The 23,971-nt window shown below is 36.9% G+C and overlaps 2 protein-coding genes, 1 long non-coding RNA gene and 2 pseudogenes across 3 annotated transcripts; all 5 read left to right on the top strand.

The window, feature by feature from the left end:
- Positions 1 to 138: 138 nt before the first annotated feature.
- On the top strand, positions 139 to 3,153 carry LOC141820885 (acyl-CoA-binding protein). The gene is made up of 4 exons (XM_074708245.1): positions 139 to 268; positions 1,889 to 2,006; positions 2,740 to 2,802; positions 2,889 to 3,153. The coding sequence occupies exons 1-4, from the start codon at positions 257 to 259 to the stop codon at positions 2,969 to 2,971; spliced, it is 276 nt and encodes a 91-aa protein (XP_074564346.1). The 5' UTR covers positions 139 to 256; the 3' UTR covers positions 2,972 to 3,153.
- Positions 3,154 to 4,460: 1,307 nt separating this feature from the next.
- On the top strand, positions 4,461 to 6,199 carry LOC141820815 (uncharacterized; annotated as a pseudogene).
- Positions 6,200 to 7,067: 868 nt separating this feature from the next.
- LOC141821006 (myosin-8-like) overlaps positions 7,068 to 23,971 on the top strand; it is a 105,574-nt pseudogene continuing 88,670 nt past the window's right edge.
- Positions 17,883 to 20,702, top strand: LOC141820821 (acyl-CoA-binding protein). Its single transcript, XM_074708178.1, has 4 exons — positions 17,883 to 17,909; positions 19,483 to 19,600; positions 20,329 to 20,391; positions 20,478 to 20,702. The coding sequence occupies exons 1-4, from the start codon at positions 17,898 to 17,900 to the stop codon at positions 20,558 to 20,560; spliced, it is 276 nt and encodes a 91-aa protein (XP_074564279.1). The 5' UTR covers positions 17,883 to 17,897; the 3' UTR covers positions 20,561 to 20,702.
- Positions 22,053 to 22,479, top strand: LOC141820824 (uncharacterized). The gene is made up of 3 exons (XR_012601170.1): positions 22,053 to 22,140; positions 22,213 to 22,304; positions 22,395 to 22,479. It is a non-coding gene; the product is annotated as an uncharacterized LOC141820824 (long non-coding RNA).

Here is a 23,971-nt window from a genome sequence, read left to right as displayed (position 1 = left end):
AGTATGTAAGTCAATCGGTCGAATCGATGACTCCAAACGAATGGGACGGTGTTAAGGCGATTTACGAGCGAGGATCAAAGCATCGAACAGCGGTAGGCATCCATTGATCCCCGTTTGTCGATATGGACGGTTGAGATCCATCATCCGCTCGTTATCCTTCCTCGTAAACGTGGCGTGTACCATTGCAGTTGCAATAATATCTCCGCCGTCGGCGATCTAAACGCAATTCGAGAGAGCAAGAAAGCGAGACAGCACAATGGGTTTGCAGGTAAGATCTCCGCATTCATCATCATTTTACCAGTCTATTTGTGATCCTTTTGGTTATTGGTATTTGTCTGTTCTCCTTCGATTGTGTGTGTGTGTGTGTTTTTTTTTTTGGAATTTTTGTTACCGGATCTTAGAGAAGATCATCTTCTGCAGGTGGTTCCAATTTAGGGTTTGGTCTATGATTTGTGTGATTCCGGGGTTCGGGCAGAGTTCGAGAGTCCTTTTTGATTGGGGACGAGTAATTCTTCAGAGTGTTCAACTGTTTATTATCTGATCTAGTTTTAGATCTGAGTGTAATATGAAGTGTTGCATCGCTTGTCCTTTATTCTGAAACAGAGAAAAAAAGGAACTTTCGTGTTTGGATTATTTAGGATCGGCTCCTTTTCCCCTTTAACATTTGGGTTTCGCTTGTTGAATCAATTTTCCTGTTAAGTTTTTGACGTGGTTTATGCCCCTTCAAATTAAAGCGAGGATTAGAAAAGTTAACTCTTGATGCGTGCTTTTATTTCATTGAATTCTATGTTCTTTTTTGTCAAACACATCTAATTCAAACGATTTGTTAAAGAAAAAAACTTACTGTAAGTTCTCCAGCATTTTAAGCTTGTAGTTGTGCATCATTTGTTGGGGCAGAGTTCGAGTTGGTTTTCGATCAATAAACTACTCTGAATCCCTATGGTCGGAGTTCAGCAGATTACCAGGACCCTTGGCTGGGCTTTCCCTGATAGAGGTCAAAGTCTCGGCTTTGGCTATCTAGTGCTACTCAATACTAAGGAATGACCCTCCATTTCCACACTCCTCCCTAGAGGGAGAATGCGGAGTAGAAGAGAGCAAGGAACTTTCTTCCCGAGCCCTCGCAGGGAATTTAAGCGGAATATTACCAACCCCTTTGGCTCCACCTTTGTCAAAGATCTGTCCTGAAAAAAAATTGCTTTTAGTCACTAGAAGGCTAGTCTTAATTGTGCCAAATTAAAAGTGTTTGTTTTGTGCTTGCCTGTGTATATAACTGCATATGTGATTGCGTCTTTTTACTGGAGATATTGAAGTGCCTAAAAAAGAGCTTTACAAAAACAATGATACTCTTTCCAGAATTTTGTTCATAGAGCAAAATTATGTGTTATCGGCAATAAATTATAAATGAAGTATCAGCCTTTCCGTTTCCTCTATCCTGATGAATTAAGGTGATGAATCTTTCTTAGAATTTGTTCTCTCGATGCATGCATATGGTCATTATTCATTAGTCTAACACTTGTACCATTTTTGCACTTAATTGACACCTTGAGGCACCTTGAGCACAGATTCATTTTTTATGCTTTCAAAAATCTAGCTCCATTGTATGTGTCATCTATGTTATTTGGATTCTTCAGTGTCACTCCCTATAGTAGTGCTAACAAAAGACGACCTCAGTAAGGAACCTTGGTAAGGGTATGATATGTTCAATACCTTGCTCTACTTGTTTTCCCAATATTTGGAAACAATGTGTTGGAAGGCTAGATATATGCCTATCAGATAATCCTGTGTTACATGCTCATACTCAGAGTTGAGAGTAATATAGGTATCATTTTATGTGTTATGTTATGCTTGAGGCTTGATTATCTTGTTGTTGGTTTCTGATTTGTTGCAGGAAGAGTTTGAAGAATATGCTGAAAAAGCTAAAACGTTACCAGATACGACTACTAATGAGAACAAATTGATTTTATACGGACTGTTCAAGCAAGCAACTGTTGGACCAGTGAATACTAGTAAGTTTTCAATGAATAGATGTCTTGTTTTTCTTCTCTTATAGAATGTGTTCAAATTCACACTAGAGCTTTTCGAGGAATTGGTCAATTGATAAATGAGAGAATCCTTCTACAAATATCAATATGGGGAATTCATGTGAGGTACAGAATATGATTGTAAAATGATACATATAGTGTGGAAATTTCTGCCCTCCCTTTTAACAACCAAAATGTGAAGCCAGCTGTTTGCTGCTTGAACTACAACTACTTCTGGCACTACCACTACAACTACAATCCTATTACTGCTCGGAATACAGCGGAAGAGTACCCTCTATAACCATCCTGATTGAGTGTGCTCAGTGTACGGTTTCTTTTAATCGTATGAGAGTTCAATGCGGATGCTAGCAACTAAAGGAATGCTTCCATCATCCTGACTTTTTACTGATCACTGCAGTCTTGTACTTGATATTTGCGAGAAGCATATGTATGTGCCAATCCTCTTTAAGGATTCGTAGGCTAACCTACACCGGTTAACCATACATCAAATTTTAAGTGTTGAATGATCAATGTGTGTTAAAAATTTTGACTGGACACTGAAGAAGGAAGAGCTTTTTGAGCAGTGAGTTTAAATCAAAGGAGCTGTGTTTTTTTTTAAAAATCATATGTGCCTCCCATTGTCTACCATCTTCACTGCCTTTGTATCTGCGATTATCGACTTTCAACAAGTAAAATTATGCACTTTTGACTTTCACAGGCCGACCTGGGATATTCAATTTAAGGGACAGAGCTAAATGGGACGCTTGGAAGGCTGTTGAAGGTTTCCTACTTTTGCCTCAACAAGTTTGAATTCAGTCTTTCTGTTACTTCACTGAAACACAACTGCTAATCGCTTGTAAATTACAGGAAAGTCTAAGGAGGAGGCCATGACCGACTACATCACCAAAGTTAAGCAATTGCTCGAAGAGGCTGCCTCCTCCGCGGCCTAAAGCCTAACCGCTCGGGGTAAAGATTTGCCGAACCAAAACAACTTGCTCTATGTAATAATGTTATCGAAAATACTACCTTCCAACTTCTGCCATGAGCTTAGAATGATCTTCCTGGGTGTTGTAAATTGTTATGGACTCTCTTTGGTTAGTTTTTAGGGAAAACTCATAAGCTTCCTTATTAATCATTTTTAACCTACCTATTGATTTGAGTTTCTAAAATTCGCTTCTACTATATATATATATACAAAATTGATATTCTGGGCGCCACTCCCGTGCGCGATCGTGCGCGCCAGGCTGATCACCGTCAATCATGCGTGATTGTGCAGATTTGGCCGTCCAAATGTGGGAATGCACAGTGCTCTCTGCGCCTGACCCGCCGTTGTTGCCTCGTCGTCCGGCCACCGTCGGCCGTTGGACCGGACCCGATTGACTCGCCACTTGTCGGCGCGTCGGACGGTGTCGGATTTCGATCAGATTGTGGTCGGAATCCGGCACAATTTGGTCGGAAACGCGCCGGCAGGTACGCGGTGTTCTCGACCAAATCGCGGTCGGATTCCGGCCAAATCGAGCACTGGAGATCGGCCGGGGAAGGACCGGTGTGCGACGGCGAACGGGAGTGGCGCACAGAATATTAATTCCCCGGTCGGTCTCGGTCGCGATTTGGTCAGAATTCGATCGCGATTTGGCCGAGAACGCCACGTGCCACTGTCGGCGCGTTTCTGGCCAAATTGCGTCGGATTCTGGCCACAATCCGGTCGGAATCCGACGTTGGACGACGCACCGGCGAGTGGCGCGTCAAACGGGCTCAGTCCGGCGGTCGGTGGTGATCGGACGGCACGGCGACACAGTCGGAAGCTGAGGGGGTCGGCTATGTCGCGCATGAGGGTCGCACAGAATATCATATATATATATATATATATATATATATATATATATATATATATATATATATATATATATATATATATATATATATATATATATATATATATGCGTGCGCATGCATGCATTCAAAGAAAGATTGAGTTGGCTACTGCGAAATATATATTGTTACAATAGGAGTCGAATCTAGTGAGATATATATTGTTATAATAGGAGTCAAATTTAGATGAAGTCGAAAAAATATTTTTCTTCATAGTGGTTAATTATAATTTTTTGATTTATTTTTTCGTAGATGATCGTTAAATCGATCGTATAGAATTGTTGAGGGTGGATTCCATTTTGCCACAGTGAGTTTTAAAAATTACTTTAATTAGATCCAGACCTCTCTTAGCTTTTTTTTTTATATAAAAGTATTTTATACAAATATTATTTTTATTAAATTATATTTTTAAAAATAATTTATTCTTAATAATTTTTAAAATAAAAAATATAATTAGGTATTATTCTTATTTTTTAAAAAAGTATTTTTTATTAAAATAATAATTAAGAGCGTTTTAAAAAAAATATTTTAATTATTAAGAAGGCTGTGGTCGATTGGTCACCAACTATGGAGGGTAAAATGGTCAAATGCCTACTCACTCCACTCCCCTACTCCACTCCTACTCTGGTACCGTTCCTCCCCCGTCACTCCGCCGCAAGGGAAGCAGCGCCAGCAGCGGGCGATCGAGATAGATAAGAATGTGGTGATGATCTGCGCTTTCGTGGGCTTCCTCGGGCTTCTCTCTTCTGCTCTCGGCTTCGCCGCCGAAGCCACCCGGATCAAGGTTCGCCCCTCTTCTTCCTCATCTCCTTAACGTTGTTCATGGTACGCCCTTCTTACTCGTTTCTTGTTTTGATGGATTATCCTCGAGTTTCCTAGCGTAGATCGTCTGTTAGTCCTTTGTCGATCTTACTTATCTGTCATTTTCCGCCTCCGTCGCACCATCAATGTGAGCTTTAGGACTCGTTCTTGTGATTAGGGTTTAGAGAAAATGACGTTTTTGTGTTGGCGTTCCTGTTGCAAACGTCCGATCTTAATATTGACGTTTCTAGGTTTACTTTGTGGATCCTGTTGAGTAGAAGGCATCCACTGCTTGTTCACTCTGGTGATGAAGTCCTAGGTTATCCCTTTTCCGATCACATCAATTTCAATAGGGCTTAGAAAATGCGTAGGTAAGCTGGTCCCATTTGTATATAGCTATCAGTTCTCTGGATGTGATGGAAGTTTAGCATGAATTTGAATTTTACTCAAGTTTCAAATAAGCCACAGTAGAAAATTCATCCAAATGTGTCATGTGTTTCCATAGCGGTTCCAGATGGTTTTGTATTGGATGAAGTAGAGATTGTTCATTGCCAACTAGAGACTAAATTAGGTATTTGAAACTTGATTAGTCAAATAGTATTTCTCTTTTTTTGTTTATATTTGCCTTGTTATTTTTACGAGTGCACGGAACCATTCGTCTTTCTTATCCATTAAGTTGGTGTCCTAGGAAATTTTGAAAACCTTGCAGGTTCTTGTTAAAACACAATCATGTGTTGGTATCTGCAAGCTTCCACTTGATTAAAACTTAAGCAAACCTCATTAAGAATTTGGACAGTTCCTTGTTTATCGAGTATAATATTTGCAATCTACTCCATTGTTTATGAATCCTTCTTTTACTGATATGTTAAGCTGTGTTACTTCCGATCTGATCTGATAGGCATAATCAGGCATTATCCATTTCAATTTACCTTTATATGTCAAGGCAAGCCTTTACTTTGTTAGGAAAACCTTGACTAAGCGTAATGTTTTTCTCTATCCTGCAGGTTTCTGATGTGCAAACAACTTCTTTAGGTCAATGCTCCTACCCAAAGAGCCCGGCACTAGCTCTCGGTATAATAGCAGCCGTGGTACTTATGATAGCTCAAGCCATTATAAACACTGTAGCTGGGTGCATATGTTGCAAGAAATATCCAAATCCATCTGATACCAACTGGACAATTGGATTGATCTCCTTCATCACTTCTTGGTAAATTAATTAGCATTAGGTGCATTTATTGCTTAAACAAGTCTTGCCACACTTCATTAGTTCTTATTCCTTCAAATATTGGTAGTTCTTACTATTTAATAGTTAGACATTAACATCATACTACATTGTTGATGTTTCAGGATGTTGATAACTCAGTGTTACCTGTTCATGGCAGTTGTCTTTGTTGAGGTTTTATTGTTTTCTGTTTTTTTCTTAAATCTGAGAAAACACTTTCATGCCTAATACATAGCATACAATAATGTTTATCATGTCAACAACCACCATAATTTTGGATATATTTCTGTAAAACAACACACTCATCAATAATTTCATAAAACAGAACTATAGCACATCTTTCACAGTTCCATTTATGCAAGCTTAAAACTCCAAAGGCTGCACTTTTTTTTTTCATTTATGTTTTTCCTTCTCGCTTTTTTGAATTATACAAAACATGACTTTTATAGTAATTTAGGCAACAGTTTAGTAATTTTTCTGATTGACATGATGCTCCACAGATATAGATTAGCAAACTGATATAGAAACCAATTATTGACCGGCAATATTTTTGAACTACTTGGTTATCTGTATGAATCTTATCCATCATTAATCCATATGTGACTATGTAAGGCCGTGTTATTAGCATATATCTTTTGTTTATGTAAAATGTAAAGTGTTAGCTATCTCAATTGGTAAAATTGTTGGTAGTATTGCACAAGAGCTCAGTATCAAAATTCTGCATTAATGTGATGGGGCTTATCTTTTCTTTTCTCCTCAATAACTGTATAATCATGTAAACTTTCTTTTATTTCCATCTACCCTTAAATTGTCTTAACTCCACTCTAATTAACATAATTTATATAATGGAAAAAGATATCATCCTTCCTTTGGACATGTCAATGCCATTTTATACCATTTTCTCTCTAATTTTATCATCTTTTGGCACGCTTAATTGCTTTTGCTTGTACTATTTTTTGTTTTTTTTCTCTCATTATCCCTACAGATCTATTTCAACATTGTCTTCTTCACTACACTATCTTTTATATATATGATGTTTATTGATTTTCCAACACAACTTTTTGAGTATATGTCGTCTCTTAGCTGATCAACACTTTGATATACATAGTGTAATTTGTTTGAAACTCAAAGTTAATATAATAGATTCACAAATGACACTAGTTCCAAGTTTTTTATCTTTGTGATACTTAGTCCTGCTCAATATCTTCAAAAGTAAAATAGAGGCTTGACTCATTTCCAAAAGAAATTTAACTTAGTGATATTAGCAGCACATTTTAGAGGTTTCAGCAGTAGTATTTCTTAGAAAAGCTGACTTTCCCTTTCATGTTCAGCTATCAAAGTGTCATCCTTACTTGATTTTCTGCGTATAGAAATTCACTGTCATTTAAGTATTTAACTACATTTTTTTCACAATGGACTTTCAGAAACCGGGGGAATCATTGCTCTTCTTGATGAAGCTTGGTATGTGTGATCAAACATATTATATTTGGCAGTTCAAATACTAAGCCATTTGCATATGTTAAATAATTTTCTTTTTGACTTACACTTAAGTTAATTCGATATTGTTATGTAGCATGTTACCCAGATCAACACATGAAACATTTGCTCAAAAGCTATATCAATCATTTAAAAACAACAAATGCTTCAGCAAGCCAAAGTTGTCTCGCACTGATTTTACAATTTGTCATTATGCTGGCGATGTAAGTTCACATTACCTGTCTTATATTGTCAAAGATTTGATTGTTAATCTGTGAAAAAGAGAGGTCCTAAAAGACTTTTACTCACACAGGTTACCTATCAGACAGAGTTGTTCTTGGAGAAGAACAAAGATTATGTTGTTGTTGAGCATCAGGTTCTCTTGGCTGCCTCTAAATGTTTTTTTATTTCGAACATTTTTCTGCCTAGCTCCGAGGATGCATCAAAACCTTCAAATTTTTCATCAATAAGTTCAAAATTTAAGGTGCAAAAGCATTCTCTCCATTAAGTCAAGTAACTTTGTGCTTCTTATTTTTTGAAGTTTTGGTCTGATTTTTGGCAACTTTGCAGCAACAATTATAAGCTCTGTTAGAAATTCTAAATGCTACAAAACCACACTATATTCGTTGTATTAAACCAAACAATTTTCTAAAGCCATTAGTTTTTGAAAATCATAATGTTCTCCAGCAGCTCCATTGTGGAGTAGGATCTCATACAAAATTTATACTTTGGGATTTTATTTTATTTTGCTACATAGCAAACAACCAATTGTGATCATTGTTACTCCTCGATTTAGGAGTTCTAGAGGCAATTAGAATTAGTTATGTTGGATTCCCAACTAGAAGAATATTTTGTGAGTTTGTAGATCGTTTTGACATTCTTGCACCTGAGGTTTTAGATGAAAGGTGAGTATCTTTGAGCTATTATTAGTAAATTATCTTGTATAAAACTTGTAATGCCTAAATCTTTTTCATGGCAGTTGTGACGATGTAACTGCATCAAGGATATTATTAGAGAAAGTAAATCTCAATGATTATCAAGTAATTAAATCGAAATTACCTTGTTGTATTCTTCCTTTTCCTTTATTAGCCTACGACTAGGGTTTCCATGCTAATATTATATTAAAAAAAGTCAAGTCCTTTGCATTAGTTAGTTGGTGATGTTTTCATATTTTTGAATTTTTATCATTGGCCCTATGAAACTTTGCCACTTTTTTAAAGCAAGCTTGCAGAGCCATCTTAGCTTCGTTGCAGTCCAATGTGGAAAAGAATATTTATTTTAAGTAAATTCTATATAACAACATGAGCAATGCATTTACTATTGATGTACCGTGAACTATCCTCAATGATTAATTGGAAACAATGCATCTCATTTTCATTCAAATAAACTAAATTGCACACTCAATTTTTTATGTATGTTTTCCTCTAGTGCCAACTGAAGGAAGAAATACTAATAAAATAACAGAAGAGAACGAATAACACTCCTTTTTATGTATGTATGTTTTATGAATACTAATTTTAAGAAAAAAATGATTGACTTCTTAGTTACTGCCTAATTAATGAGTGAACAACTAATTTGAATAGGGTCTATGGTTGGTCAATGAATTAGATGCCAAAGGTGTCCTTAGGCAATCTTTTAGTTCTTATGGGGAGGGATAATGAGGTTGTTCCATGGACTTTCCTTTTATGGTTTTATCATATTTCGTATAAAGGGTTGTAAAAGTATCTCAAATAGTCGGGAGTAAACATGGATTAATGATGACATAGAGAACATTGGAGAGTTCTCTAGGTATTAAGATAATAGAGGTTTAATGACTTCATTTCGTTCATTCTACAAACTAGCTTGATTATGATAATTTCTAGTAATTTTTATGCTATAGATGTAACTCTTTTGCTATCAATTTTAAAATGAATATGACATGAGTTAAGTAATTTCATCTGTGGTTTAAAATTTTAAACTGTTTTAGAGTTTCGATTTATGACTGGAACGAGACTGTTTTGGTACTGTATGTTATCTTGCCGATATGATTTCAATATTTTTTAAATATAAAATATATTAATTAAAATTAAAAAATTTAACTTAAATATAAAAAATTTAAAATAAAAAAATATTTTTTTAAAAAAGAATAAAAATACACCTGCGGAGGTTTCCGCGGACCTCCACGTGGAGGTCTCCGCCGTAGACCTCCACAGGGTAATAGAGGTCGCCATGAACCTCCGGGCAATCGACGGGATCCCGAGCAGCTAATGGTGCCAGTGTCGGGTGGCAGGCGGAATGGTAAATTCCGTCCGTTTGCCCAACATGGTATCAAATTTTATACGATTTTCATCCCATCCACTAACATGTTCAACCATTATAGGACATATTTTCTTCATATCTTCTACATATATATTTGAGACACAGGTAAGGAATGCCATATAAGCAACAAAGAAATGAATACTTTGCTAAAAGCTCTCTTCTTTCTTGATGCCTTTTGTGCTTAAAAGGATATGCCCTGAATTTATTGCAAACATATTCAGGAAAATGTGATTTGTCTATACAAACATAGCTGTTGTTAGTTGTTTCCATAGGTTAGTCATTGTAAGAATAGCCGTTAAGAAATCAAACAAGATAAAGGAGCCTAGTTTTGCTTCTAAATATTCAAGAGAAAATGAAGCACATAGGTAAAGAATTTATATTACTAAGTACTAACCAAAAACTTCTAATCTATGTGCTTGCACTTTGATAAATCAAATATTTTTGTTACATATAAGATAGCTATTAAACTTGCTTTCACTCTATGCCATGTTTTTAGGTTATATTGAGATTAGGGGTTATCCCTTAACATTTATACTTATGTCAGAACATATTTTTATGAGATTTGTATGAATTACCAAGATAAACTTGTGATTCTTAGTTATATAATTGACTAGGCAACATTCATTCTCATGTTTAGTGCAACTTACTGTGGATTTCAAACTATGCTTGTGTTTTGGTGCAACTTACCGTGGGTCTCCAAGCTATGTTTCACTTTTACCATAAATTGTATGGAATGTAATTTTGGAAACTTTAATTGTTCAATTAGTTTAGTGTGGAATAAAGTGCCTTAGTCTGCTAGTTTGGACAAAATGCAATAACCATAGCGTGGTGTTGTATATTTCAATTGTGTCACTGGATTAACAAAAAATAATTATTGACATTATTGAGTTTGACATCAGGCTGTGGTGTCTAAAATATTGACTCCAACTTTCAGATAGGGAAGACAAAGGTGTTTCTTAGAGCTGGGCAGATGACTGAACTTGATGCCCTGAGGAATGAAATATTGGCAAGATCTGCAGATTTAATTCAGAGGAAAGTAAGGTCATACTTGGCTCATAGAAAGTTCATTATTCTGCGAAAGTCAACAATACATATACAAGCTATATGCAGAGGTAGTCATTCTCAATCTGCATGTACCTACCATTGTGAATTGTCTTAAGTTGACAAATAATGTCTCGTATGAAGGACAACTTGCAAGGCAAATTTATGAGAACAAGAGGAGACATGCTGCTGCTCTTAGGATTCAAACATATTATCGGATGCATCTTGCAAAGAAGGTCTTCAAGGAGGCACAATCTTCATCTATCACTATTCAAGCTGGTCTCCGTGGAATGGTTGCACGCAAGAACCTTCACTTTAAACAGCAGACAAAAGCTGTAGTTATTATTCAGGTAAAGAGATGAATGGGTATTGTTTTGAGCTTATTGGAAGCAGGGATATTTCCAATACCACACCTATGCTTTTCAGGAAATAATTGCATTTCTTACATGCATAGAGTGAAATAAATAACAATGACACGTATTTCCCTCTCCGGTTGAGTAATTTTTCACTTCTCAGGAATGGAGTAGACTTTTGATTGGATTTGACTCAATATTCTATAAAAAGTTATTATTTAACTACTGATAATCATTTCATTGCAGATATATTGATTGGTTCATTGCATAGATTTCTCCATATTCATTTTTTTTATATTGCTTTAATTTAATGTTTGAAGTTGTACAATATGTTCAACCATGCCATTATTGAATGATTGTTCCTTTTTAGAGCCGTTGTCGCCCGTACATGACATTATTCCATTATTCAAGGATGAGAAAAGCAATAATTACAATTCAATGTGCTTGGAGAGGAAGGGTTGCTAGACAGGAACTACGGAAATTGAAAATGGTATGGAAAATCAATTAATTAATCTTGTTTAGTTAATGTAGTGAACCTCACATGTTATCCTATCAAGGTTGACCAAATTCCACTTTATACTTTTTCGTTTGATTGGAATTTGGTCAACCTTGATAGGATAACATGTGAAGTTCACTACATTAACTAAACAAGATTAATTAATTGATTTTCCATACCATTTTCAATTCCCGTAGTTTCTGTCTAGCAATCCTTCCTCTCCAATCACATTGAGTTGTAATTATTGCTTTTCTCATCCTTGAATAATGCAATAATGCCATGTACGGACGACAACGGCTCTGAGAAAGGAACAATCATTCAATAATGGCATGGTTGAACATCTTGTACAACTTCAAACATTAAATTAAAGCAATATAAAAAAATGAATATGGAGAAATCTGTGCAATGAACCAATCAATATATCTGTAATGAAATGATTATCAGTGGTTAAATAATAACTTTTTATAGAATATTGAGTCAAATCCAATCAAAAGTCTACTCCATTTCTGAGAAGTGAAAAATTACTCAATCGGAGAGGGAAATACGTGTCATTGTTATTTATTTCACTCTATGCATGTAAGAAATGCAATTATTTCCTGAAAAGCATAGGTGTGGTATTGGAAATATCCCTGCTTCCAATAAGCTCAAAACAATACCCATTCATCTCTTTACCTGAATAATAACTACAGCTTTTGTTTGCCGTTTAAAGTGAAGGTTCTTGCGTGCAACCATTCCACGGAGACCAGCTTGAATAGTGATAGATGAAGATTGTGCCTCCTTGAAGACCTTCTTTGCAAGATGCATCCGATAATATGTTTGAATCCTAAGAGCAGCAGCATGTCTTCTCTTGTTCTCATAAATTTGCCTTGCAAGTTGTCCTTCATACGAGACATTATTTGTCAACTTAAGACAATTCACAATGGTAGGTACATGCAGATTGAGAATGACTACCTCTGCATATAGCTTGTATATGTATTGTTGACTTTCGCAGAATAATGAACTTTCTATGAGCCAAGTATGACCTTACTTTCCTCTGAATTAAATCTGCAGATCTTGCCAATATTTCATTCCTCAGGGCATCAAGTTCAGTCATCTGCCCAGCTCTAAGAAACACCTTTGTCTTCCCTATCTGAAAGTCGGAGTCAATATTTTAGACACCACAGCCTTATGTCAAACTTAATAATTATTTTTTGTTAATCCAGTGACACAATTGAAATATACAACACCACGCTATGGTTATTGCATTTTGTCCAAACTAGCAGACTAAGGCACTTTATTCCACACTAAACTAATTGAACAATTAAAGTTTCAAAAATTACATTCCATACAATTTATGGTAAAAGTGAAACATAGCTTGGAGACCCACGGTAAGTTGCACCAAAACACAAGCATAGCTTCCATCCATAATAAATTACACTAAACATGAGAATGAATGTTGCTTAGTCAATCATATAATTAAGAATCACAACTTTATCTTGGTGATTCATACAAATCTCATAAAAATATGTTCTGACATAAGTACAAATGTTAAGGGATAACCCCTAACCTCCATATAACCTAAACACGTGACGTAGAGTGGAAGCAAGTTTAATAGCTATCTCATATGCAACAAAAATATTTGATTTATCAAAGTGTAGACACATAGATTAGAAGCTTTTAGTTAGTACTTAGTATATTCTTTACCTATGTGTTTCATTTTCTCTTGAATATTAAGAGGCAAAATCAGGCTCCTTTATCTTGTTTGATTTCTTAACGACTAACTATGGAAACAACTCTTACATATTTTTTGAATATGTTTGCAACAAATTCAGGTCATATCCTTTTAAGCACAAAAGACATCAAGAAAGAAGAGAGCTTTTAGCAAAGTGTTCATTTCTTTGTTGCTTATATGACATTTCCTTACCTGTGTCTCAAATATATATATGTAGAAGATATGAAGAAAATATGTCCTATAATGGTTGAGCATGTTAGTGGATAGGATGAAAATGATTTAAAATTTGATAGCATGTTGGGCAAAACTGACGGAATTTACCGTTCTGCCTGCCACCCGACACTAGCACCATTGGTTGCTCGGGATCCCATCGATTGCCCAGAGGTTCGTGGCGACCTCTGTTACCCTGTGGAGGTCTACGACGGAGACCTCCATGTGGAGGTCCGCGGTAACCTCCGCAGGTGTATTTTTATTATTATTTTTTTTAATATTTTTTTATTTTAAATTTTTTATATTTAAGTTAAAATTTTTAATTAATATATATTTATATTTAAAAAATATCGAAATCATATCGGCAAGATAACATACAGTACCAAAACGGTCTCGTTCTAGTCATAAATCGAAACTCTAAAACAGTTCAAAATTTTAAACCATGGATGAAATTACTTAACTCATGTCATATTCATTTTGAAATTGATAGCAAAAGAGTTACATCTATAATATAAAAATTATTAGAAATTATCATAATTAAGCTAGTTTGTAGAATGAACGAAATGAAGTCATTAAACCTCTATTATCTTAGTACCTAGAGAACTCTCCAATGTTCTCTATGTCATAATTAATCCATGTTTACCCTCGACTATTTGGGATACTTTTACAACTCTTTATACGAAATATGGTAAAACCGTAAAAGGAAAGTCCATGGAACAACCTCATTGTCCCTCCCCATAAGAACTAAAAGATCGTCTAAGGACACCTTTGGCATTTAATTCATTGACCAACCATAGACCCTATTCAAATTAGTTGTTCGCTCATTAATTAGGTAGTAACTAAGGAGTGAATCATTTTTTCTTAAAATTAGCATTCATAAAACATACATACATAAAAAGGAGTGTTATTCGTTCTCTTCTGTTATTTTATTAGTATTTATTCCTTCAGTTGGCACTAGAGGAAAACGAGTGTACATACATAAAAAATTGAGTGTGAAATTTAGTTTATTTGAATGAAAATGAGATGCATTATTTCCAATTAATCATTGAGGATAGCTCGCGGTACATCAATACTAAATGCATTACTCATGTTGTTATATAGAATTTACTTAAAATAAATATTCTTTTCCACATTGGACTGCAACGAAGCTAAGATGGTTTTGTAAGCTTGCTTTGAAAAAGTGGCAAAGTTTCATAGGCCAATGATAAAAATTCAAAAATATGAAAACATCACCAACTAACTAATGCAAAGGACTTGACTTTTTTTTTAATATAATATTAGCATGAAAACCCTAGTCGTAGGCTAATGAAGGAAAAGGAAGAATACAAAAAGGTAATTTCGATTTAATTACTTGATAATCATTGAGATTCACTTTCTTTAATAATATCCTTGATGCAGTTACATCGTCACAATTGCCATAAGAAAGATAATAGGCATTACAAGTGTTATACAAGATAATTTACTAATAATGGCTCAAAGATACTCACCTTCCATCTAAAACCTCAGGTGCAAGAATGCCAAAACGATCTACAAACTCACAAAATATTCTTCTAGTTGGGAATCCAGCACAACTAATTTTAATTGCTTCTAGAACTCCCTAAATCGAGAAGTAACAATGATCACAATTGGTTGTTTGCTATGTAGCAAAATAAAATAAAACTCCAAAGTGTAAATTTTGTATGAGATCCTACCCCACAACGGAGCTGCTGGAGAACATTATGATTCTCAAAAACTAATGGCTTCAGAAGATTGTTTGGTTTAATACAACGAATATAGTGTGGTTCTGTAGCATTTAGAGTTTCTAACAGAGCTTGTAATTGTTGCTGCAAAATTGCCAAAAATCAGATCAAAACTTCAAAAGATAAGAAGCACAAAGTTACTTGACTTAATGGAGAGAATGTTTTTGCACCTTAAATTTTGAACTTATTGATGAAAATTTTAAAGGTTTTGATGCATCCTCGGAGCTAGGCAGAAAAAGGCTCGAAATAAAAAAACATTTAGAGGCAGCCAAGAGAGCCTGATGCTCAACAACAACAAAAGGTGGAATCGGCCACCTTAGCGGCTCTACACGGTCAGCCCCACGACCATTTGTGAGGAGGTAAATCGAGAAAATATAGTTGACCACTGTGGGAGAAGGTATTTTTCTCGACTTTGTCGAGATTCGACCCTTGCCCATTGTAGCAATATCTGCCCCGCGGTAGCTAACTCAACTTTGCCCCGGGGGCTAGTGTACCTATCCAAGTATCATTGGTACATTGCCTCTTTGTCTCATGATTTATAATTTTGAGGTTGATTTATGTTCATCAAATGGATGTTTTCATGTTTTTTTTAATTGAAAATATTCCATTCTTCTGCTTGCATCTTCTTATGATTCACATTTGTGACATAAGTAACACACTTTTGGCTGCATTTACCTTCAAGAAAAAGAATGTTATCTAGAATTTTTTTTTTAAAATACTTTTATTTTTTTGGAGTGTGCAAGTGCTTGTGAATTTCCCATAAGCTGTATAAACTTGTGGCTTTCCGCTCTTAGGTTTCAAGCTTATTTTTTCATGTTCCTAATTTATTCTTCTTCAATCAGGCTGCACGAGAAACAGGTGCCCTTCAAGCTGCTAAAACTAAACTGGAAAAGCAAGTTGAGGAACTCACTTGGCACCTGCAGTTGGAGAAACGCATCAGGGTAAAAATTGTGATGGTTGTAATTTTTGAAAATCAGATACAGTGAAATGCCATTTTATTCGATGTTTTTGGAGTTTGGTAATATGCTAATTAAAGAAAGATTTGCTTATGATGTGAAATATCTCCAACATTACTGAACTGTGTAGATTTTGAAATGTTTTCTGCCTCAGGTTTGTGGTATAACAACTGTTGAGTTTGCATCCATTTATTTTTTACAATATTCGTCATGTGAATTTAAGTGCCTGTGTACCTTTCTTATGTACCTCATGCTTCAGCTTCTGGAGATATTGATAAAAGAATTAAGAAATCACACTTGTTCATATGCGTAAAACCATGCATGAGATATGTTGTTTTATTTCTGATCCATTATTTCTAAAATTTGACTTGAAAGAATTTTGGTGCCTCTTCTTTGTTAGGCTGACATTGAGGAAACCAAGACACAGGAAAATGAAAAATTGCAAGCGGCCTTGCAGGAGATGCAACAAAAATTTGATGAAACGAAAGCTTTGCTGGTGAAAGAACGTGAGGCTGCTGAAGTGGCTGGTAAAGAGGTTTTTGTCATTAAAGAGATCCCTGTTATTGACACTGCTCTTCTTGATTAGCTTAGAGCTGAGAATGAGAAGCTTAAGGTGAGATAACCTTGTTAACGTTCTCCCTCGGATAGATTTCATTATGAAAGTTGAAAATATGAATTTGAATTAGAATGCATTTGGATATGGAAACAAGTATTGGTTGTGGGAAATTTGGCTAGTTTAATGTTGTTAAATCAGAAGTCAGAAGTAATTGTTTCTTAAAAAAATGTAGGCCTTGGTGATTTCTCTTGAAACAAAGATTGATGAAACTGAGAAGAAATATGAAGAGTCAATCATAACTAGTGAACAAAGGCTGAAGAAGGCAATGGAGGCTGAATCAAAGATAATTGACCTCAACCATGCTATGAATAGGTACTTCTCATAGTTATCCAATTTATGTGTAGATTCCTTATGCACATTTTATGGCAAAAGTTCTTAGACGTTAGAAATATAAATTATTCATCTTTTATGTCACAACATATTTAACTTATTTATTTGGAGATAGGCTTCAGGAGAAGCTATCTTCATTGGAGTCTGAGGCTCAGATTCTTAGGCAGCGAGATGTGTTCTCTTCTCCCATGGAGAGAATGCAGGTTTGCACATATTTTACTTCACGTTATATTATATGTTATTTTCGTCCTGATTTTTCAGTAGCATTTCTAATTCTAGCTTGAAGTGTATATGTGATTGTGTTTGTGAGCTTCCCCTGCGATATGCAATTTTTTTAAATTATAGTGCTTTTTTTTCATTAAAGTGTCAAATAGCTAAATGATTGGATGAAGAGATGGTCTTTTTCCAAAAGTAAAGCCAGAATATTAATCCTTTTTGAGATGCCAATTCCTTTGTAGTGTTTATCCTCCAAAGTGGATGTATTGATTCCAATGCCTTATCCAATGAGAGGTTGAAATCGGGGTTGTTTGAGGACGAATGGGGGTGGTGTTAGGGCGATTTACGAGTGAGGATCATAGGATCGAATTGCGGTAGGCATCCATTGATCCCCGTTTTGTCGATATGGACGGTTGAGATCCATCATCCGCTCGTTATCCTTCCTGGTAAAGGAGGCGTGTACCATTGCGGTTGTAATAATATCTCCGCTGTCGGCGATCTAAATGCAATTTGAGAGAGCAAGAAAGCGAGAGAGCACAATGGGTTTGCAAGTAAGATCTCCGCATTCATCATCATTTTACCAGTCTATTTGTGATCCTTTTGGTTATTGGTATTTGTCTGTTCTCCTTCGATTTTGTTGTGTGTGTGTGTGTGTGTTTTTTTGGAATTTTTTGTTACCGGATCTTAGAGAAGATCATCTGTTGCAGGTGGTTCCAATTTAGGGTTTGGCCTATGATTTGTGTGATTCCAGGGTTCTGGTAGACTTCGAGAGTCCTTTTTGATTGGGGACGAGTAATTCTTCAGAGAATCAGAGTGTTCAACTGTCTATTGTCTGATCTAGTTTTAGATCTGAGTGTAATATGAAGTGTTGCATCGCTTGTCCTTTAATCTGAAACAGAGAAAAAAGGAACTTTTGTGTTTGGATTATTTAGGATCGGCTCCTTTTCCCCTTTAACATTTGGGTTTCGCTTGTTGAATCAATTTTCCTGTTGAGTTTTTGACGTGGTTTATGCCCCTTCAAATTAAAGCGAGGATTAGAAAAGTTAACTCTTGACGCATGCTTTTATTTCATTGAATTCTATGTTCTTTTTTGTCAAACACATCTAATTCAAAGGATTTGTTAAAGAAAAAAACTGTTAGTTCTCCAGCATGTTAAGCTTGTAGTTGTGCATCATTTGTTGGGGCAGAGTTGATCGGGAGATTACCAGGACCCTTGGCTTGCCCTGATAGAGGTCAAAGTCTTGGTTTTGGGTATCTGGCGCTACCCAATGCTAAGGAATGACGCTCCATTTCCAGACTCCTCCCTAGAGGGAGAATGCGGAGTAGAAGAGAGCAAGGAACTTTCTTCCTGAGCCCCCGCGGGGGATTTAAGCGGAATGTTACCACCCCCTTTGGCTCCTCTGTCAAAGATCTGTCCTGAAAAAAGAGTGCTTTTAGTCACTAGAAGGCTAGTCTTAATTGTGCAAAATTAAAAGTGTTTGTTTTGTTCTTGCCTTGTATATAACTGCATATGTGATTGTGTCATTTTACTGGAGATATTGAAGTGCCTGATAAAGAGCTTTACAAAAACAATGATACTCTTTCCAGGATTTTGTTCATAGAGCAAAATTATGTGTTATCGGCAATAAATTATAAATGAAGTATCAGTCTTTCCGTATCCTCTATCCTGATGAATTAAGGTGATCAATCTTTCTTAGAATTTGTTCTGTCGATGCATGCATATAGTCATTATTCATTAGTCTAACGCTTATACCATTTTAGCACTTAATTGACACCTTGAGGCACCTTGAGCACAGATTCATTTTTTATGCTTTCAAAAATCTAGCTCCATCGTATGTGTCATCTATGTTATTTGGATTCTTCAGTGTCACTCCCTATAGTAGTGCTAACAAAAGACTACCTCAGTAAGGAACCTTGGTAAGGGTATGATATGTTCAGTACGTTGCTCTCTACTTGTGTTCCCAATATTTGTAAACAATGTGTTGGAAGGCTAGATATATGCCTTTCAGATAATCCTGTGTTACATGCTCATACTCAGAGTTGAGAGTAATATAGGTATCATTTTATGTATTATGTTATGTTTGAGGCTTGATTATCTTGTTGTTGATTTCTGATTTGTTGCAGGAAGAGTTTGAAGAATATGCTGAAAAAGCTAAAACGTTACCAGATACGACTACTAATGAGAACAAATTGATTTTATACGGACTGTTCAAGCAAGCAACTGTTGGACCAGTGAATACTAGTAAGTTTTCAATGAATAGATGTCTTGTTTTTCTTCTCTTATAGAATGTGTTCAAATTCACACTAGAGCTTTTCGAGTAATTGGTCAATTAATAAATGAGAGAATCCTTCTACAATATCAATATGGGAAATTCATGTGAGTTACAGAATATGATTGTAAAATGATACATATAGTGTGGAAATTTCTGCCCTCCCTTTAACAACCAAAATGTGAAGCCAGCTGTTTGCTGCTTGAACTACAACTACTTCTGGCATTACCACTACAACTACAATCCTATTACTGCTCGGAATACAGTGGAAGAGTACCCTCTATAACCATCCTGATTGAGTGTGCTCAGTGTACGGTTTCTTTTGATCGTATGAGAGTTCAATGCGGATGCTAACAACTAAAGGAATGCTCCCATCATCCTGACTTTTTACTGATCACTGCAGTCTTGTACTTGATATTTGCGAGAAGCATATGTATGTGCCAATCCTCTTAAGGATTCGTAGGCTAACCTACACCGGTTAACCATACATCAAATTTTAAGTGTTGAATGATCAATGTGTGTTAAAAATTTTGACTGGACACTGAAGAAGGAAGAGCTTTTGAGCAGTGAGTTTAAATCAAAGGAGTTGTGTTTTTTTAAAAAATCATATGTGCCTCCCATTGTCTACCATCTTCACTGCCTTTGTATCTGCGATTATCGACTTTCAACAAGTAAAATTATGCACTTTTGACCTTCACAGGCCGACCTGGGATATTCAATTTAAGGGACAGAGCTAAATGGGACGCTTGGAAAGCTGTTGAAGGTTTCCTACTTTTGCTTCAACAAGTTTGAATTCAGTCTTTCTGTTACTTCACTGAAACACAACTGCTAATCGCTTGTAAATTACAGGAAAGTCGAAGGAGGAGGCCATGACTGACTACATCACCAAAGTTAAGCAATTGCTCGAAGAGGCTGCCTCCTCCGCAGCCTAAAGCCTAACCGTTCGGGGTAAAGATTTGCCGAACCAAGACAACTTGCTCTATGTAATAATGTTATCGAAAATACTACCTTCCAACTTCTGCCATAGCTTAGAATGATCTTCCTGGGTGTTGTAAATTGTTATGGACTCTCTTTGGTTAGTTTTTAGGGAAAACTCAGAGTTGGCTTCAGGAGCCGACTGGGGTGATCGGAGTCGATAGTTTGAGTTTACTCGGCGACCAGGTCCAATCGAGAGCCGAGTCCGAGAGGGGACCTCATCTCCTGTCGACCGTTTATCCGCCTGATACGCCCTGTTCGATTGGGTCCGACTCTTAACTTCAAGTCCGGAGGGGCCTGACTCCTAACTACCATAACAGTAGACAACCCACCGGGTAAAAAGGAGACAACTTGTGCACTGGCCTCAAAGGTCATATTAATATTTAGAGATTTTCTCCACTCTTCATCACTTAAAACATTTAGGAAGCCCACGGCAATCAATTTCGTTTTTGATACAAATAAAGACGCATCTAGAAATGTAGAAGATATCAAACGCGAGATAAATCACCCGATGTCAAGTACGTGGCAAGGACCCTTGATCGTCTTCTCAATAGCCGCTCGGAATGCCCGATTCCGGCAGGAATCGATAAGCATATCGAGGTAAGAGGTGGTGGACAGAAGGTGCTTGGCAGCCTGCTTATCCTCTCCCTCGCCTCCTTCTTTAACGACTATCCACTCGGAATCCCCGGTAAGGGGGTCGTGCCGGAGCTGGAAAGCCCGGGTCGAGAAGCTGGTATTGCTGGTGCTCATTTCTCGGACGGCGACGAACCTTGCGGATACTCGGCCGTGGAAGGGCAGCGGCCGGATAAAGGGAGAGGTGTAGATCGCCACGTCCAACCCGGCGAGTGAACTCTTCATCAACTTAGCTAATTGGGCGTGTGGCCTTGGCAATGCCTAGTTTACTTGGGAGGGCAGAAAGTAAATCAGAGGAAAACTTTCCTCAGTATCTATCCATCCCTAGTTTACTTTTATAAATTTTAGAGAAAGGATAGAAATTTTATCCATCAGCGGATATTTTTTCCCTCAAAATCTATCACCCCGAAATCGGGCGGAACGCGGACGGACGGACGAAAAAAAAAATCTCCGCCTTTCGCTACGCCTTCGATTTCTTCTCTCTTCTCCTCTGCCACCGGCGCACCCTCACGGAGGTCGATCTGCTACCGCCAACGCCGTGTCTTCTGCCACCTCCCACGTCGTGGTCGTCTCGGTGCTCGGCGAGGAACTCCTCGCGCGAGAAGGTGGCGCACCGCAAATCGCCGGAAGGGCAGACGGACGAGGAGAAGGACATGCGGACATCGTCGGACTCGTCGTCGTCGGAGTCTGAGGGGAGATCGAGGCAAAAGGAGACCCTCGAGGGGACACGGTCGAACGACTCGAAGAAGCAATCGTCATCTTCCTCGTCGTCTTCTTCTTCCTCCCCTTCCTCCTCTGTTTCATGCTTAGCCGCTTCTTCCTTCTCCTCCGCCTCGTTTTGGCGGTGGTTCTCGGGCTTCACCTTCGATTGATTTCCTTGCGCCAGCGAAATTGGGAATTTAGGGTATAAATTTTTGCAGCAAAATTGCATCTTTTCTAAATTCTCCTAATCTGATTTTGGATTTCGAAGCAACAGAGGACTCGCGCAGAGATGCTTTGCGTGCTTCCAGTAGAGCCTGTCACTTCAAAGTTCTCATCTTTGCTCAGGCCGCTGAAAGACGCTTTCCAGTTCCCTCCTCTGCCTTTCATTACCGCTCTCTCTCGTATTCGTCACTTCCAGTTCATTGATTCGTTGCTATCTTTGTGGTTTTTTGAAAGGCGAGGCGAGCGCTCAAGGCGTTGAGGGGACTGGTGAAGCTCCAGGCTCTGGTCCGTGGAAACATCGTCAGGAAGCAGGCGGCGGAGACTCTCCGGTGCATGCAGGCGCTGGTGACGAATACGAGAGAGAGCGGCCGAAGAACCTCCGCCCGCCAAACGCGCCGCCGTCGCCGAGCTCGCGCTCCAGCAGCTTCAGGTTCTGGTGGACCTGGTTGACGGCGGCCCTCTGGCCGTCGCCCGCGGAGGAGAAGACGGCGGCGACGACACGCTTTTCCTTCCTCCGTTTACTCTGCTCGGGGCTGAGATTTCCTTCTCTCCCTAGAGAAAATAAATCCCGATTCCTTTCTTTTCTTCATCCGTTATATGAAATAAACATAGCATTAGGGTTCAAATAGGGACAGTGACTACGTGCAGTGCAGAGTGACTGGACTGACTGCGGCTTTGTTGGGCTTTCTTTGGGCCGGGAGAGTGGAATTCAAATTATGCTGTGTTTACTTGGACGGATCAAAATTTCCGATCGCAAGTAATCAAGACACCTAATGAAATCTCATATGTTAATGATCGATGTGGCATGTTGAGTAAAAGAATTGACACTTTGTACGTTAATCGGTCAATTGAATTCGGCTTATGAAAATACCAAAGTTTAGATTCGTTACCCAAGTGTTTTGGAATCATTGAGACTTAGAATCATAAATATCTTAATCGCTAGAGATTCAAAATAATTCTAGCATTTCACGTCTTCTTGAATCATATTCCTCTCGAGATATCTAAATTTCTTGAATACTAATGTTCAATTTATTTGAAGGATGGATAAAAGAAGAATAGATAGTATTTAATGCCCTGTTTACTAGAAGGTGTGTGTTAAAAAAATAAAGAAATTCAAAGTGGATTTTTTTAGAGAAAATGGAAAAAAAAACTGATAAAAATGAAAAAGAGATGGAGAAATGAGACTCTTCATATTCTTAACAATTTGACTTCAAGTCAAAGGTCATTTTTTATTTTTTTTAAAAAGATATTTATTCTTCGTTAACAAATATTGCCTGTTTATTATTCGTCGTTCTAGAAATTTGTTGGTTTATTTTTTTTATGTTTAATTTATTTGTTTAATCGAATTCCCGTCTATGAAGGTGCGAGGCTTCTACTTTCAACGTGCATTCACTGTCTCAAATATTCATATACTTTTTTTTTTAGAAGTCCATTTCCTTTTTTTATATATATTTGGATTTTGTATCCTTGCACGCTAAAAAAAATGATGTCAATGACTTTGAAATTGATCATCATAAACAAAATAAAAAATCTTCAATTTATAATCGATAATTATAAACATGACATGAAAAACGACAATGTAATTATAGAAATATCATCATGATTGAGATCACCTCTAAATGATTTTTTTTATAATTTCCAATATATCATATTAAATATATAAAAATTTATTACTCTTTATTTTTATAAATCTCAAATTTAATTATTAATCAATTACTGACCCACACATTAATTTTTAAAAAATTAAAAATTTATTATTATTAAACTAAAAATCTCAAATTTTATCTCGATAATAATTAGAGCATCCACAA

This window comes from Curcuma longa, unplaced genomic scaffold (genome assembly GCF_044706935.1).
Source record: "Curcuma longa cultivar G26 ecotype Majalengka, Jawa Barat unplaced genomic scaffold, ITB_CL_G26_1.1 utg8573_np1212_1322966_RagTag, whole genome shotgun sequence".
NCBI classification, from domain to species: Eukaryota; Viridiplantae; Streptophyta; class Magnoliopsida; order Zingiberales; family Zingiberaceae; genus Curcuma; species Curcuma longa.
Note: the sequence above shows the minus strand (reverse complement) of the source record. Positions and strands in the feature narration are given on the sequence as shown.